This window comes from Festucalex cinctus, chromosome 5 (assembly GCF_051991245.1).
Source record: "Festucalex cinctus isolate MCC-2025b chromosome 5, RoL_Fcin_1.0, whole genome shotgun sequence".
In the NCBI taxonomy this organism is placed as follows: Eukaryota; Metazoa; Chordata; class Actinopteri; order Syngnathiformes; family Syngnathidae; genus Festucalex; species Festucalex cinctus.
In genome coordinates, this window is record NC_135415.1 from 25,235,056 (window position 1) to 25,250,923 (window position 15,868).

General features: G+C 37.7%; 2 protein-coding genes across 4 annotated transcripts; both read right to left on the reverse strand.

The window, feature by feature from the left end:
* Nucleotides 1–52: 52 nt before the first annotated feature.
* On the reverse strand, nucleotides 53–6,700 carry LOC144019583 (arrestin domain-containing protein 3-like). Of its 3 annotated transcripts, none has more exons than XM_077522738.1 (7): nucleotides 6,346–6,700; nucleotides 4,886–4,927; nucleotides 4,748–4,808; nucleotides 4,485–4,635; nucleotides 3,622–3,718; nucleotides 3,295–3,551; nucleotides 53–1,670 (listed from the first exon to the last, which is right to left on the reverse strand). In XM_077522738.1, the coding sequence occupies exons 1-7, from the start codon at nucleotides 6,605–6,607 to the stop codon at nucleotides 1,635–1,637; spliced, it is 906 nt and encodes a 301-aa protein (XP_077378864.1). In that variant the 5' UTR covers nucleotides 6,608–6,700; the 3' UTR covers nucleotides 53–1,634. The 3 variants fall into 3 exon arrangements, with proteins under 3 accessions (XP_077378864.1, XP_077378862.1, XP_077378863.1); XM_077522736.1 differs by having other exon boundaries at nucleotides 64–2,073; XM_077522737.1 differs by lacking the exon at nucleotides 53–1,670 and adding an exon at nucleotides 2,092–2,565.
* A 785-nt stretch (nucleotides 6,701–7,485) lies between these two features.
* Nucleotides 7,486–15,281, reverse strand: LOC144019174 (arrestin domain-containing protein 3-like). The gene is made up of 11 exons (XM_077522050.1): nucleotides 14,814–15,281; nucleotides 14,501–14,570; nucleotides 14,004–14,151; nucleotides 13,607–13,709; nucleotides 13,264–13,529; nucleotides 13,093–13,180; nucleotides 9,873–9,933; nucleotides 9,606–9,750; nucleotides 9,398–9,494; nucleotides 8,274–8,530; nucleotides 7,486–7,997 (listed from the first exon to the last, which is right to left on the reverse strand). Exons 1-11 carry the CDS (start codon nucleotides 15,061–15,063, stop codon nucleotides 7,803–7,805), a joined length of 1,680 nt encoding a protein of 559 aa, XP_077378176.1. The 5' UTR covers nucleotides 15,064–15,281; the 3' UTR covers nucleotides 7,486–7,802.
* Nucleotides 15,282–15,868: the final 587 nt, after the last annotated feature.

A 15,868-nucleotide genomic window follows, 5' to 3' on the forward strand; every position in this document is an offset into this window, starting at 1 on the left:
TAAATAAATAAATAAAATACAAAAAATTAAAATAATAAAAAATAGTATTAAGACTACATTGTTGCTACAGTTAATTTTTACTTTAAGACAAAATAGACATAATTTTACATGGCCTATAATTGCATTGCCCAATAATGACACAGGCTATAATCTACAAACTAATGAAGTCCAGATTCAGATATGAATTGATCATTCACAACAAACATGAATTTAAAAAAAAAAAAAATCTATTCATTTTAAAAGCAAAAATGACACATGCTCTATAGGTAAAAAAAAAAAAAAAAAAATTCTAATAATTGCAAATCAGTAGCTGCACAAACGAAACTTTTTATGGCACAAACGCAGCACAAATGTAACAACAGACTATTTCCATCAAATTTGGCATGGGTTACATCACACACGTAACAAACAATCCATTCTAAAACAACAAAATAAGATTCAAAATCAGCAAAATGTGATGTACAGTAGCAGTCGTAAAAAACACTTTAAAAAAATGATCGCTTACATCCACCCGCAATGTGACTTGCTCATGTATTTTGTCTCTGACTTTCAAAGTTTAATATGCTTTTTTTTTCCCCCTTCTCCAAACCATAATGTTTCTAATTGGTCTTGCAAAATAGCCATACAATCTAACAGACAAAGTTACTTTACTAACATATTTACAACATTCATTTTAACAATTTGAAACATGACGAAAGACAAGAGATTTGTATACTAAATACAAAAAAAAGTTAGTTACAAGTTATGATATATATACTGAAGTAGGGCGCCAACTCACAATTATTTAATAATTGATTAATCTGTCGACACCAGGTATCATTTGGGCCGATACCAAGCCTTATTTCAAGGTATTGGTCATTGCTATGGCGGCCTCTTGTGGCCATTTCACGATCAGGAACTAGAAATTAGAATAGTGCAAAATTGTCATTAATATAATGCAATTTTAAGGGAAAAAATGGTATATTGGGATAAATAATAGGGCTTTAAAAAAATAAATAAATCTCTTACCTTTTTTAGGGGGTGGGGTAATTATATATCTTGAAAGTACTAGTGCGGTATCAATACTTGGTATCGGTAACGCTGACTAATCAAGACTACTGGTATCAGTCTGAAAAAAAAAGTAGTATCGAAAATCCCTAATCTGGTTGATTTATCATATTAAACCATCTTCTAATTTTCATTCCTTTCAAAAACAGGATATTAGTTCAAATTGACTGTGCAGAAAATGCACAAATATCAATTAATTCTGATTCAGTTACTAGTTTGGTTCATAACATGCCCAAAAGTGAAAGCAACGTTTCATTTTGTTTCAACATAAAGATAATCAGTCCGCTTACATGGAGGACGAGACAGAAATCGGCTATTTACTGTTGAGAAGCTGAAATGTCAAACATTTGGATGAGTTTGAGGAATGCTTGGCCAGCAAAGCCATATGCACTTCTGGAGCAGGAAATGAGGTGCTTTGTCACGGTGAAGCAGCCAAAAGTTGTCTCTCGCCGCTTCTCACGCAGTCAACGAGTCAAGCACCGCACGATCTCTTTGGATAAGTACTGGCCCAGACTGAAGGGGGAACTTTGCAGTTTGGGTCTAAAACGGACGTTTTGTGACACCAGTCCTGGATGGTGCCTCATTTATCAACTGGATGCAGAAAAAGTTCTTCTTTCGCAGGACTGAAATGTACAATGAGTGTAAATACAAAAAAATAATGCATTTATCGAACTTAACAGATACCGACCAATCTAATTCACCATGACCAACGCCAGAAACAAGTGATCGGTGATGGTCACATTTGGAGAATGTCATTACTGATCACCGTTTACCACCAAAATCCATCAAGGAAGGGTACATTCCATAAGCTTCATAAGGAGGCGGAGGGTTGACAGGCTGTTGTTGTTGCTCCTGTTGTGAAAACGTTTCCCAGGCAGGAGGGTTTTGGAAACCAAATGATCCAAATTCAAATCCAGCAGATGTAGCAGGCAGGCTTGATGCTAAGGCAGTCGCTTGAGCGGCTGGAAGGATGGTTATGGGAAATTTGATCTCTGGGTCTGAAGCGTACTTCACATCCAAATAAACCTGTGGGGGGGGGGGGGAAAGAGCCAGCGTGAAAGCTGAATTGTGCCTAATTGGACTGCAGCTTGTCCATCAGATTTGAAACCAAGATTTATGACCAGAAACCAAAATTTAGGAACAGACTGATGGAGCGTTGTGTTTCAGTAAAACGAATACAGTGTAAGCTTATGGAACAATCTTAAGGAAATCCATCCATCCATCCATTTCCTGGACCGCTTTTTCCTCACATGGGTCGCGGGGGGTGCTGGAGCCTATCTCAGCTGGCTCTGGGCAGTAGGCAGGGGACACCCTGGACTGGTTGCCAGCCAATCGCAGGGCACACAGAGACAAACAACCCTCCACGCTCACAAGCACACCTAGGGACAATTCGGAGCGCCCAATTTACCTGCCATGCATGTCTTTGGAACGTGGGAGGAGACCGGAGTACCCGGAGAAGACCCACGCAGGCACGGGGAGAACATGCAAACTCCACCCAGAAGGACTCGAACCCGAGTCCTTAGTAATAAAGAAATCAAAGAATCCAATTCAAAAATTACATTTAAAAGAATGACTCAATCCATTTTATTGGAGAAATATGAACGAGATTAAGTTTGTACATTATTATCATTTTTGTTGAGATTGTCAGAAATCAAATTTTCAAAGTACAGATGCGACTGAGACTAGCTGTCACAATTTAATTTTTTGTGTTTTTTTTTTTTTTTTAGTGTTTTTGTTCCTTTGTTTTTTTTAATTACTTTACCTTGTAACTGAACTGTGGGGATAAATGGGGCAGAGACTTGTCTTCTTTCTGCTCCTTTTCATTCAATCATGAAGAATATTGTTTTACATTGTCTTTTGTTCTTTTACAAATTAATGAAATAAATGATTGAAAATAAAAAAAAAAAAATCAGTTTGTGTTTGGACATTTTGTCCAATGAAAACTTTACACATTTGACATTTTTTTGTGATAACGTGATAGAGCTACCACAAATCGCCATCAACAAATGCATTTAGTTTTGAAGGAAACACAAGAGCTCCTTGTTTTATTTCAATAAACTAAATGCCCCGAACCTCAGACTTAAACAATAAGAATTGAATTCCTCTGAACCAAGCTTGACTTATGCTAAAGGAGAATGTTGGTAGCTCTATCCCAAAAATCTTGACAAGATGATAAATATACAGCATACACCATTTTTGCCTAAATATTTCATTGACTATTTAATAAAGTGAAAAACAAATGCTTACCCTGATTCTGTACTCTGCTTTGAGGATTTTACAGTTGAGGATGGAAGGTTCCAGATCATGGGGGATTGTGATGACCCTTGTGACTGTTTGGCTGGTTGATGGCGGGATAGGCTCTCCCACCTCTTTGAAGAGATCTTTAGTATCGAGCCTCCTCTTTCCCCTTGCAAAGAAGCTGTGCTTTCTGTAGATGCAGTACTTGGGTTTGATGTCGCGACTGGAGTTGTTCTCAATGTAGGCTAAAACTTTTAGGCCCTCTCCTGAAACGCAGAACGGCACAGATTCAACCTGTACGTTCCAGATGTTTACCTTTGTGTTAGTCACTCTTACCTTGCAAGAAACCAGATTTTTCCAGCTTGACATCCATAGCAACAGTCCCAGAGTTGAACCATTGCATTTTTTTATCCTTCGATTCGTGTTGAGGGGTCTGAGGGAAATAAAAAACGTATGCTCAATGATTACTGGGAAGTTAAGTTTAGTAAACGGTGTTTTCATTCTCCTGTATTTTGATATGTGTCATTACAACCCCATTTCTGAAAGTCTCAACTGTTGATGAGGGTCAAGTTTGGTCATATACAATTGTAGATAGGGGTAGATATGAAAGGAATCCCAAAGGTTGGCATTGTTCTTTCTGAAAGTGGGTTTCAGTAATTGAGCAAAACATACTTTTCTTAGTGTTTACAAAGGTTGTTATTGGAGCCCTGATTGTACCCCAGACTGCACTGGCTAATTGATGTCTGTAAAGCAGTTGGTAAGGATTGTTTTGAGGGCCAAAGAATGGCCATGTGTCATGTTCTTTATTTTTAAACTGGTATGTCTTGTATTTCAGCTGCGGGTTTTATGGGTGTTGTGAGGATAAGTTACACAGCATTATGCACACATTAAACAGCATTCATTAAAAGAGCAGGAATGGGATATGATAAAATGTGTTATTTAATCCCGATTCCTGGAGAGCTACTTAAAAGGTACAGCCAGTGATCCCTAGCGCCATCTAGTGTTTAAATTACGACATTAAATTGCACAACCGTTATAGTGGGCATGAGTCTTCCATGTTGAAAAAAAAAAAAAAAAAGTGTTTGCTCAAGACAGAAGAAACAATTTTCAGTAGATGAAAAAAAAATAAAAGCGCAGACGTGATTATGTCAGTGACTTAATTAACTTGTACATGTAAACGTTAGCAAGTATCCACTTACCATGATTTCCTGCAACGTGGTGGGGACTGCTTGTGTCACAAAGGGAATCTTGATGGTATCTTTTGAGCGTATCCTCATGGATCTACTCAGCTGGGTTTCCAGGAGGTACACAATTTTACCAACAGAACCGGTGAAGGAGGAGGGCATTTCCCTAATGCAGACATCAGACCACCATGACTTTCATATAAAGTTTAGACTTGCAACATAAGAGGTTTCAGTTCTTCTGTTCAGTTGTGCATCAAAACAGTCGAGAGATGACCTACTGCAAAGGGAACTGGAAAGTGAAGGGGAAAACATGAGATCCTGGGGCGAGTATGTTACTGTCTGAAAAACACAACATAAATAATTAAATATTAAATCCAGCTGGTATTGTAAGATGAACAAATGTGTTGGATACGTACATGTTTCCCCATGCTGGTTGGTCAGTAGTGATTGATCATCATCTGATAGGAAGAACACAGTTTTCAATTGACCCAAGTACAGGGGAGTGGGAGTTAAATGCCTTTATGTCTTTATACAAAACTTAAAATAATCACTACTACTGTATTTCTGTGGCCTTCCAACTTTTGTACTCCTGTGAATCTTGAGCCTTACGTGCATTGTGCAATATGCTACCACACTTTCTGCACTAGTGAAATCACGTTTTTGTTTTTCTAAATTTGCCATCTGACTAATATTGCATGTTTTATTGTTCAATGTTCATATTTTATTACCTTTAATATGCACCAAATGGAGCACAGCTCCCAATTTCAATGTATACCTGTTGTACAATGATACAATGAATACATGAATGAATGAATGAATGAATGAATGGTACAATGAATACCTAATTTATTCCATTCCATTTTATTATTTATGCTATCATTACCAAAAACATCACGGACACATGACAAAACAAAGAGCAAAAACTTGTGCTGCAAAGCATGCTGGGAAGTGTGCAGCCTCACCATCACTACAATATGTTACAGCAGCTTGGCATCATCTTTATATAGGGCATATGTGCCATTTCATTAGCAATATAGAGTCAACACATTAAAAAAAAAGAAAAGAAAAAAAAAGAAAAAAAAAAGGGGCACTACGCATGCCATTTGTCTCCACCTTTAGCCATGTTAATGCAAATATAATAAAACTAATCTGGTGCAATACTATCTTTGATTAACAAAAATAATATTTAAAAAAATGTAAGTTTACTGCTTAGCCATGACTCAACTACCATACTTTTATGATTTTATTTTATTTTTTTGGGTTGCATTATCATTTCTGTATCTGTATCAAGGTATGGTAGATATATTTAATACAGGTAATGCGTCATAATCAGAATGTTTGTATCGTGACAGCACAATAAGTCAGCCACCCTTGAATGAATGAACGAATGAATCAATGAATTTATTTATTTAGAACGTATAAAAGGAAAGCAAAATTAATAATAAAAAATGTTTTTTTAATATTTGTTTAAATAATAACAACAACAACAACAACTTTAAGACAAGTAAAATTCTGTAAGGTGACGGTGAACTTCTATTTTTTATTTTTTTTTGTAAGACACTTAAAGTACTTTTGATTCTTAAAACTTCAAAACGCGTACCAGCTCAGAAAATACAGTTGTAAGACACCACGCTGAAGTTGACTACGGTCGCGTAAATTACATTTACGATTTTTGTGGGGTTTGTTTTAGTAAACAAACCAAATAACGGTAACTCCAATGCAGCGTGCTCCAAATAACCCAGATCCGTTAAATGCAGCACAAATTGTTCCTCAAGCTCGAAATGATGCAAACTTACCTGCACAGCAAGCTTGCACATGCGTTAATTGCGTCGTCGACCCCGAAAAAACAAACAAACAAAACAAAACTCAAACTTACCAGTGGCGTTTCCGTCTCGAATAAAGTAATGCTTGATGCTGAAGTACTTATCCTTGGAGTGATAAACAACAGTTGTTTGGCCGTGTCTCTCGGACCACAACACATCAGCTTTCCCCTTAAATTTCACATAAAGCGACTCGGCTTTGCAGTCTTTGGTCACTTCCAGAACGACTTGTCCGGTCACGGTGTCGCCATTAGTAAACGTATTTTTTTCGCTGACATCGTTGTAAGTTACTTTCAGGCTCTTCACGGTGCTCGGCATGATTTAAAAAGTTCAAAAGTCGTCTCGCTTATCTCCCAAACCACAGCGATAGAAACTCCTTCCGCTATGGGCGCTTCGTGTGGTTACCTAAACACCACCACACCCTCCAACCCACCTCCTCTCCACTTCCCCTCTTCTCAACCCAACCCCTCTCCCCTCCCCTTGGATTTCTTAGCTTCAGTCACTCGTGTGTAAACCTTTCCAGCAATGTTTGTTCTTCGCTTTTCCAACTGTCTATGAGTATTGCTGATTGAAAAATAATTGACATGTAGAAAATAAGCTATCTCAATCTACTTGACAACTTTGTGATCATGATATGGCCCATAAAAACATAGCACGACACAAAAACATGAGTTACACCTGAGATACAAATTAGATCCAAAATAATTCAAAGACAAAGGAAGGTGGCAGCATGGTGATGAAGATGGGTAAGAATCACGATTCTGGCTGATGATCTGTCCGGAATTTAAATGCTGTCCGTGTGTTTTTAATCGTGCACTATCACGAGGTTCTACACAGTAAATTAACTCATTTACCATTTACAATCCTGTCCATCTACTTGATTTTTAAGAAACCACCATGCCATAGGAAAAACAACCAATCAGAGACAGAAGGCTTGCCAGAGTAGGTGTTAAAGTAAGCACACCCCAGCGCCTCATGCTGACCTGTTACCTTGAGCTTCAGGAGCTTTGCTGAATGTATGGCAAATTATGAAAGGAAAAAAAGTCCATCCCTTGTTTGTCAACAACTGGGCATAAGACTAGAAAACAGAAACAAAGTACTGTAAAAGGACCATAGGAAGCTGAGAGTCGGCACGGAATTAAAAACATTCCTGTTCGCCAAGTATGTTTATTACCCCTTTTTGATGTTTTAGCGATTGTACATTCCACAAAATAAAACTTCAAATTGATAGTTTAAGTAACACTTCATTGCAAATAACTTATAGTACCAATATAGCAACCGAGGCTAATGTCAGCTTGTTTACATTGCTAATGCTAGTTTTTTCTGTTGTTAGCATTGCTACTTTGGTAAATATAAAGTAATGTAATACAACATTGTAAAATAGGCTATATGAATCATTTTTGAACATTTTAATTGTGAAATCAACAAAAAATAATCCAAGACTGCATTAACTCTGACAACACTTTCATAAAAATTGCCACTTGTGCTAATTCCACAGTGCAGCCTACAATAACTAAGATTTGCCATCAAAACCAGTTGAGCTTGGGTACATCACATAATCCTCATAGGACGGGGGAGGTGATGCAGTTGGCTCCTGCATGAAGTTCATGTTGACACCCACGTTTGAATTGTGTTCAAAGACAGCTGGCAAGACAACCACTGGGAACTTGATCTCTGGGTCTGAGGCATATTTGACATCCAGGTACACCTAAGAAAAATAAATCACATTATTTGAAACATCATTTAATTGCTTTTTTTGTATACATGTATTTCTTTTGCTCAAACTAATTTTTGTGCTAGTACATAGTGTCTGTTTTAAAATAAATAGAAACTTGGGGTTAATTTGGAAGATTGATAATATTATACAACTTACCACAAGCTAAATTTGACATCAATGCATCCGTACAAATCAGATTTTTATCGGAAAAACAATTGGTCATATAAACATTACCTCATATTCTAAACATATACAATCAGTACACACCTTCAGTCGGTACTCTGCTTTGATGATGTTGCAGTTTAAAATGGACGCGCACGTAGTGGGAGGGATGGTAATGATCCTGGTTACGGATTGACCTGCAGAAGGAGGGATGGACTCGCCCACCTCTTTTAGGAGCTTCTTGGTTTCAACCTTCCTCTTGCTACTTGCAAAATAACTGTATTTCTTATACAAGCAGTACTTGGGCCTGACATCCCGAGATGATTTGTTTAGAATATAGGCCACCACCTTAACGCCTTCCCCTGCAAAAAAAAATAAAAATAAAAACTCATTGTGTGCGATATATCTGTCATAATAAAACATATTAGTGAGGCGTGGAGTTATTTGATTTCAGTGTGTGGCTGTTTTAACACGTCATTTGTTTTCCGCCCCTCCCAAACAATTATTAATACTATAGCGGCTTGTCAAATGAGTTTATTGCTTATCCAAAGAGTAAAGACCTTATCATAGTGAAAGGGGACTTTGAGCTACAGTGGATATGAAACGTCCTCAAACCCCTGTGTTCAAAAGCCAGGTTTGTACTTGTATGATACAAAAAAAAAAAAAAAAAAAGACACATTAAATTTAAAATTAAAATAAATGCTGACCCCATTTAACGTGATCGGTTATTTCTGAACACACTCACATTCCCAGTTTTAAGTGCACATGCTACCACATTAGCTCAGTTGTTTAATTTTACTTCCACCTTTTGAAATTTGTGTGTTTCCAATTGAATTGTACAATTTTTAGATCATGTTAATGGCTGAAAAAGTTGTGACGTGATTAATCTTGGTCTCATTATTTTATATCACAAAAAAAAAACTGGCATTGGAACAGGGTGTGTAGACTTTTGTAATCCATAAATGTACTGTAGCTATATGTGATTATAGGATGCGTTCAAAAGAACATTGTTCAAATGTGTTGTTCGGTTATTCCGAGTGCCCCAAAAAAGGAGTGCCAGAGCACAGAGCATCAGGCGATACAGATGGAAGCAGTTCCAGCAAGAGCTGGTAATTGGTTTATGCGTTCTGAAATTAATACGAGTATTAATAAACCCACCAATGTCAAAGTCGGGTTAGTTAGGGCGTAGGATTGAATTTAATAACGCGACCTAAATCAAAAGGTCTTACCTTGAAAATATCCAGTTTTCTCGATATTTGCTTCCATTCTGACTGTGCCTGAAGAGAAGAATTTTAATTTCTTGTCAGTGATGCCTTGCTGTGGAGACTGAGATGGGAGTGATGAGAGAGGTTGGGATTTGGAAAGAAGATTTAAAGTGCTGATGCCATATTTTCAATGCAACTTCAATATGAATTGTGTCCTGTAAGACGACTTTACCATCAACATCGGGTCACTGTGACTTTTATTAATGACAATGAAATGAGTTTTGGCTTTGCTGTCCGTTCTCATGGACCTGCTCAGATTTGCCTCAAGACTGTATTTGATTTTTCCATGCGAGCCCTTGAACGTAGAAGGCAGGTTTCTGCAAGAAACGAGATCAAAGTCGAGCAAAAATTATTGGAAGATTCTTCGCGAATAACAGCACATCTGCATGATCTCAAATTGATATTGCAGTATTTTGAACTGAACATAGATGAAACTCACAGTTGGGGGATTTGAAAGGTGAATGGGTACGAGTGGGAACCCCGAGTGACAACATTATTACCTGTAAAACATAAACGTCAAACTGTAATATGATTCTCATCATATGTTTATTTATTGCATTTTTAACAACATTCCTGGTGTCCTATCATGTTTGGACAAACATGGATCTGCTTAGACCATTAGGGGAAAAAAAATATCTACTCTAAATATTCGAATAATATCAATTCAATTGGCCATAAAAGTTCAATAAAATATGTGCTTAAATAATACGTTTAAAAGCAAACAGTTATTCTAAATTAAATTCAAATCCTACTTATTTAAAAGTTAAACACAACTCTACTCCACTTATCAAATGTAATGTACTGGATTAAAAGAAAGTTTTATGCCATTTTAACAGTTTGATTTCAACACTGCACTTAAAGTCAACAGGTTTCTTTACAATATGTTGTATGTGCCCCCACAAGTCTGTGTGGAATATAAATTAAGCAGAAAAATCTACCCATTGTTATGCGTTATGCAGCAAAATCCTGTTTTTATCCATCTCAGGGGGCGGCCATTTTGCCACTTGATGTCGACTGAAAATGACATCATAGTACCAAGGGCTCAGGGAACGACCAATCACAGGTCACCTGTTTTCTGGGTGACGTTAACTAGTGGGGGTGCATCGGACATATGCATTTTTTTTTTTTTTTTACTTGACTTCCTCCTTAAAAAATAGATTTAAAAATGCACTTTACTATAACACAAATAATGATTCAATTAAAATGTATTACACTCAAAAGTTACAACAAAAATTATACCCAAAATTACAAAACATAAACAACTAAATACAACTGAACCCTACTAAATGTAACTGGCTATCCCTTTGATCCATTGTTATTACTCTTCTGTGTGTAACATTTTATTTGTCTCTGCCAGAATCTGTGCTGTTAGAAGTTTAAGTGGTGTACTTCTAAAATAAGCACTGAAAAATACATATACAAAACAAATGTAGTTAAGAAAATCCAAGTCACTGCGAAGAAACATAAACATGATTTCCAGCACTTACCATAGCCCTCCTGAAAAACAAAAGTCTTGATACTGAAGTATTTCTCTTTGTTTTGGTATACTACAACTGTTTTTCCGTAATGTTCAACCCATCTGACTTTTGCTTTTCCCTTCATCTTGACCCACAGTGAGTCTACTTTGCAGTCTGTTGTCAGTTCGAATGCAATATGTCCTGTGATATAATCCCCACTGGCGAATTCATTGCTTTGGTTGATAGGGTTATATTCCACTGAAAAGTTCTTAACATTATTTGACATAACGGACTGTATGACAATAACAAAGATCCAAAAGCGAAGCAATCTCTTTGGTGTGTCCAGTGAGATATGAGGAGCAAGGTTTAGCTTGTTCTAAGGAGTTATGAGGAGTTTGGGTAATGATTAAACCTTAATTTTACAGGCTACTATCTACCTGATAGGTGCTAAATATTATTGTGCCCTGCATGGTTACATGGTATCAAATCACATATCACTCATAACTTTTTGTATGCCTGCATGTTTTTGTTTTATTTCGGTGTGATGTGCAACAAAAATGTATACAGCCGAACATACACAACAGTACACTGTATTGCCCCCAAAAATGATCATAATGAGTATAATGGATTCAGTTAGTTTGGATGAATGTGGGTGAAAGTAATGATTTAATTTAAGCAAAATGCTGCCCCTGTAGGTTAGCAACATGTACTACACTATGTTTATAACAATCAATTCAAAAGGCAGAAAATATGATCTGGTAATAGAAACCCAAGACATGGAGGTAACAAAACATTTTTTAATACTGTAAAGTATAAAATTGGTACTGCACTATGCAGTTCGAGGCTGTATGGTACAGTTAAAGGTGCTCTCTGGGTAAAAGCTATATTACCATAACAAGACATAAAAAAGTGCCAGCTAAATAACAAAGAATGCACCAAGTTCATTAATATGTCCCATATAAAGGCTGAAGATGCATAGTATTTTTTTTTAGCCATGCTAAACATTCAAAGTATGCAGATTCTCTAATATATATTAGACAAAATAACACTCAAAGTTTTAGTCCATCTACTATACATGTTAACATGTTAGTATGCAGCTTCTCCATTATATATCAAACAGCCAAAATCACACACACACGTTTTTATCACTCTACATGTAAACATGAAACTCTTTGTTGCAATAAATTAACAGAGCAAGCATTTGTCTGTTTGCTCAAAATGACGGGATGAAGCACAAAGAAAAGTTTTGCTTTCTGGTAGCTACAATTGGCGACCGGCTGGTGATAGCACAAATATGTGCTATAATGTGTCCAGTTCAGAGGTTGTGGGTTTAAATTTGGGCTTAATGTAACATAAAACATGACATAAACAGTCACTGTTCTAACATTAGGTAATATAAGAATGTTTACAAAAAGAAAATACATTGTTTGTGGTGGTGTTGCACTACATAAGATCACACTGCGGAGTTCCTAATATTTTGGTTACCTAATTCAGCATGAGATGAAAGGATCAAACATTACAATATGTTGTATGTGCCCTTACTAGTCTAAACATGGCATTTGGATTAATATTGCCTTTGTGGGATATGAATTAAGCAGCAAAATCCACCCATTTTTATCACTCTCAGGGGGCGGCCATTTTGCCACTTACTGTCACCTGAAAATGACATCACAGTTACTCAGTGCTAAGGTAACGACCAATCACGTCTCACCTGTTTTCTGAAGCTGAGATGAATAAAAATGGGTGGCTTTTGCAGCTTTATTCATATCCCACATACACAATATTCTGTTTTTAGACGACAGTAATGGGACTGCATCGAAAATACTATTGTAAAGAATTTTTGGGATGTTGATTCCCTCTTTGAAAACACAATTTCAACTAACATTGAACAATATTACAAATGTAACGAAATAGTTTCTGACACAACTCTTGCATTGACTCATTCGATCAGGTATAAGTGTGCCAAATGTGGCTCTGTAAACACATAAGCTTTAAAATAGTACAAATCATACACTCGAGGCAGTCCCAAAGCAGTGTTAGTTCAACACATTTTGGATTGTATAGTTTACATTGTTAACCAAGTGGAAAAGGTAATGAGCCTCATGAGGTAGAAAGCACTTCAAGTCACACAAGATGACCGTACTGTAAACTCAAAAGCATTTCATGAGTATCTTAACATAAATGCCTTTGAAAAAGGTTAGCCTAAATTATGTGGATGTAAAGGGATATCACAAAGGACTATGGGAAACAGCACGGTGAGGTCGGAGGAAGCTCTTAAACAAAGGCTCAGCTACAAAAGACACAAAACAGGAAATAATCAAAATACTGCATCCCTCTTGAATGCTTGGAATTGTTCAATTTGGTAGTCCTTACCTCAATTTCATACTCAACCTGCAGGAGGCTGCAGTTGGAGATGGTGAGTGACGAATCAGCTGGAATGGTGATCATCATCTCGGTGTGAGTTTCTGAGGTGTGAGCACTGATGGGCAGCCCGGTCACAGAGTCCAGGTTCTTCACAATTAACTTCCTCTGGACCCCTCTGAGCGTGCAGTATTGCTGCTTCTGCTTCAGCTTGGCCTTAGGAGTCAAAGTACGAGATGACGCGTTGCTGATGTCGCAAATGATCCGGACGGTTTCACCTGTGAGAAGGATGAAAACATGAATTCTAAGAGTGGAAATTTCAAGCAAAAGAATTGAGGGAAGGTTTGAACATTACCTCGTGTGAAGCCTTTTTTTTCCAAGCTGCCTGCCATTGTAATAAGACCGGAGGTACAACTAAGGGAGCACACGTTCATGCTGTTGGAACCTGAGAGGGGCGCCTGCAACAACAGTTGAGGAAGTGGCTCAAATTTTGGTGGGAAAAATATGCCTCAGAAAGATTTCTGTTTGACTCTCATAAGCGACAGGAAATGGAGCCACCTAGTGCTTCATCCACTAGTTTACACTGGAGTGGACGTCATGGTGAAATGTTTGATCATGAAAAAACTGGAGTTTGACACTGTGTATTTTTCTGCATTTCCAAGCATAACACCCAATGTAAACTGTGGTCTTATGAATCCAACAGTCCATATTGTGAATCTGTAAGCATCTTCTGATGACAAACTATCACTTACCATTAGCTCTGGGCGGTTGGAATCAACGTGGTGCACAAAGTTCAGCTGTGTCACAAAATCCTTTGACATACGCCACGGCCTGTCAATGCCCACTGTCAGGTCGTAGACGATTTGTCCGTAAGGCCCGCGAAAGCTGGTTGGAAAGTCTCTGTGTTCATGAACATGACATATGTTATAAGACAAAAGATGTATGTGAACGAAAATAATTTCTTCTGAACCTATTAGATTAGATACACATGTTCAACTGCTTGGGATGAAATTGAACAGGTTTCCATTGTGAATGTGCAGTCCAAAGTTCAAACCTCGACACTATATTAGTGGAATGCTGTGGTTGATTCATCTCGCCATCCATATTCTATATCCTGTATCCTCATTAGGGTTAGGGGTGGTCATTAGAATTCTATGTGAGTTAGTTTATTTTTAGGGTTACATGAGCAGGCACAACACAAATATTGACAACACATTGTAGTACAGGAGTGACACAAGAAGGCTCTTACCCTTGCGGGATCTGACATGTAAATGAATACACATGCCTGCCAGGAGGGAGAGTGGTACGACCCTCAACAACTGCAATCGGAAAGGAAGTGTTATGACACAATATTCCCGAGCCATATCTAGAGTAGGAAAAACATATTCTCAATTACCATGCACCCACTATACATATTAGAAACACCTCCCTAATGATGCAGATGCAGTTTGCGATACTCATTAACAAATCCAGTTGTAGTAAAATGCATAATTACGTGGAGCAATCGCGCATTATTGAATAGTTTGCAATCTTGTGGTGCAGAGGGCGGAACAGTCGCCTACCTCCTTCTTGCAAAATCATGCTTTTGAGATTGAAGAAGTCAATCCTTGCATGATGCGTTCTTTTACGTTTCCCAGTTCCGGAGGACCAGTGGACGTTTACCTTTCCCGTCAAACACATTTTGATTGAGCTGATCTTTGTCGCCTTGGAGAGCTCGAAGGAAATCTGTCCAGTGATCAGGTCTCCACTGGAAAAAGTGTTGCTCTCACTCAGAGCGTTAAAATTGATGTTAAAGTCCTTAAAGGTTTTCATCGTTAACCCAGTTTAAAAGTTTAAATAGTGCAAAAAAATAAAAAGAAAATCAACAGTTTCATTTGTTAACATAGATTTGAGACGTCAAGTTGTCTTTGTTGAGGAGGGTAAACAAACCGAGAAAAAAAACGAAAGAAAACAAATCTATTTGCATCATTCTCAAAGTCAAACCCGCCACACCCTGCCCTGCAAGTTGCGCCTACTGCGCAGACGCAGAACGTAGTGGGTGGGGCCGAGTGGGATCCTTGCAGTTAACCCATCCATGCTGATTCTTGCACCGCTGTGCCTGCCTGGGCTCCAAAAACCTTGTGTACCAATTAGGGCATATATTTTTAAACGGTACCCATGTGTCCAAAATGTAAACAAACTGTTGGGTTGTATTGTACTAATTCCGACACTAGGTTGTGCTGTTTTCACAAGGGAGCCTCATCAGCCTGTGTCCAAAAACCTTCCATCCATCCATTTTCTTACCAGTAGCTCATGCTACCAGCTGTCATGTGGATGGCATGGATATAAATAATAAATAATGTTAGGACGAATTGAATGAAATTCAACGACAGACATGATGATCCACGTGGGCAAATGCACAGATCGACCCCCTAGTGGTGATCATTGCTCAAACACCTTTCCTTTGCCATAAAAATGTAATTTCTTCATTCATCAATATTAGAAAACAAAATAAATAAAAAATCTGTCTGTTATCAATTTCCCCAAAAGTCTTTTCTTTTCTTCTCGGATATACTTGCCCCTGGTGCCACAGAACACTGGTTGGGAGCCGCTGTCAGCAATCTTAATTGACATCTTT

Excerpts from the sequence above, each read along its gene's own strand:
- LOC144019583 (XM_077522736.1), bottom strand. The coding sequence starts at position 6,607 with ATGCCGAGCACCGTGAAGAGCCTGAAAGTAACTTACAACGATGTCAGC. Across the intron at positions 4,809-4,885 it reads CAACCAGCATGGGGAAACAT|ACAGTAACATACTCGCCCCA; the intron begins GTACGTATCCAA and ends TGTGTTTTTCAG. Across the intron at positions 3,719-4,484 it reads CCACGTTGCAGGAAATCATG|ACCCCTCAACACGAATCGAA; the intron begins GTAAGTGGATAC and ends TATTTCCCTCAG.
- LOC144019174 (XM_077522050.1), bottom strand. The coding sequence starts at position 15,063 with ATGAAAACCTTTAAGGACTTTAACATCAATTTTAACGCTCTGAGTGAG. Across the intron at positions 9,751-9,872 it reads ACCTTTCAAATCCCCCAACT|AAACCTGCCTTCTACGTTCA; the intron begins GTGAGTTTCATC and ends CGTTTCTTGCAG. Across the intron at positions 7,998-8,273 it reads AAGCAGAGTACCGACTGAAG|GTGTACCTGGATGTCAAATA; the intron begins GTGTGTACTGAT and ends TATTTTTCTTAG.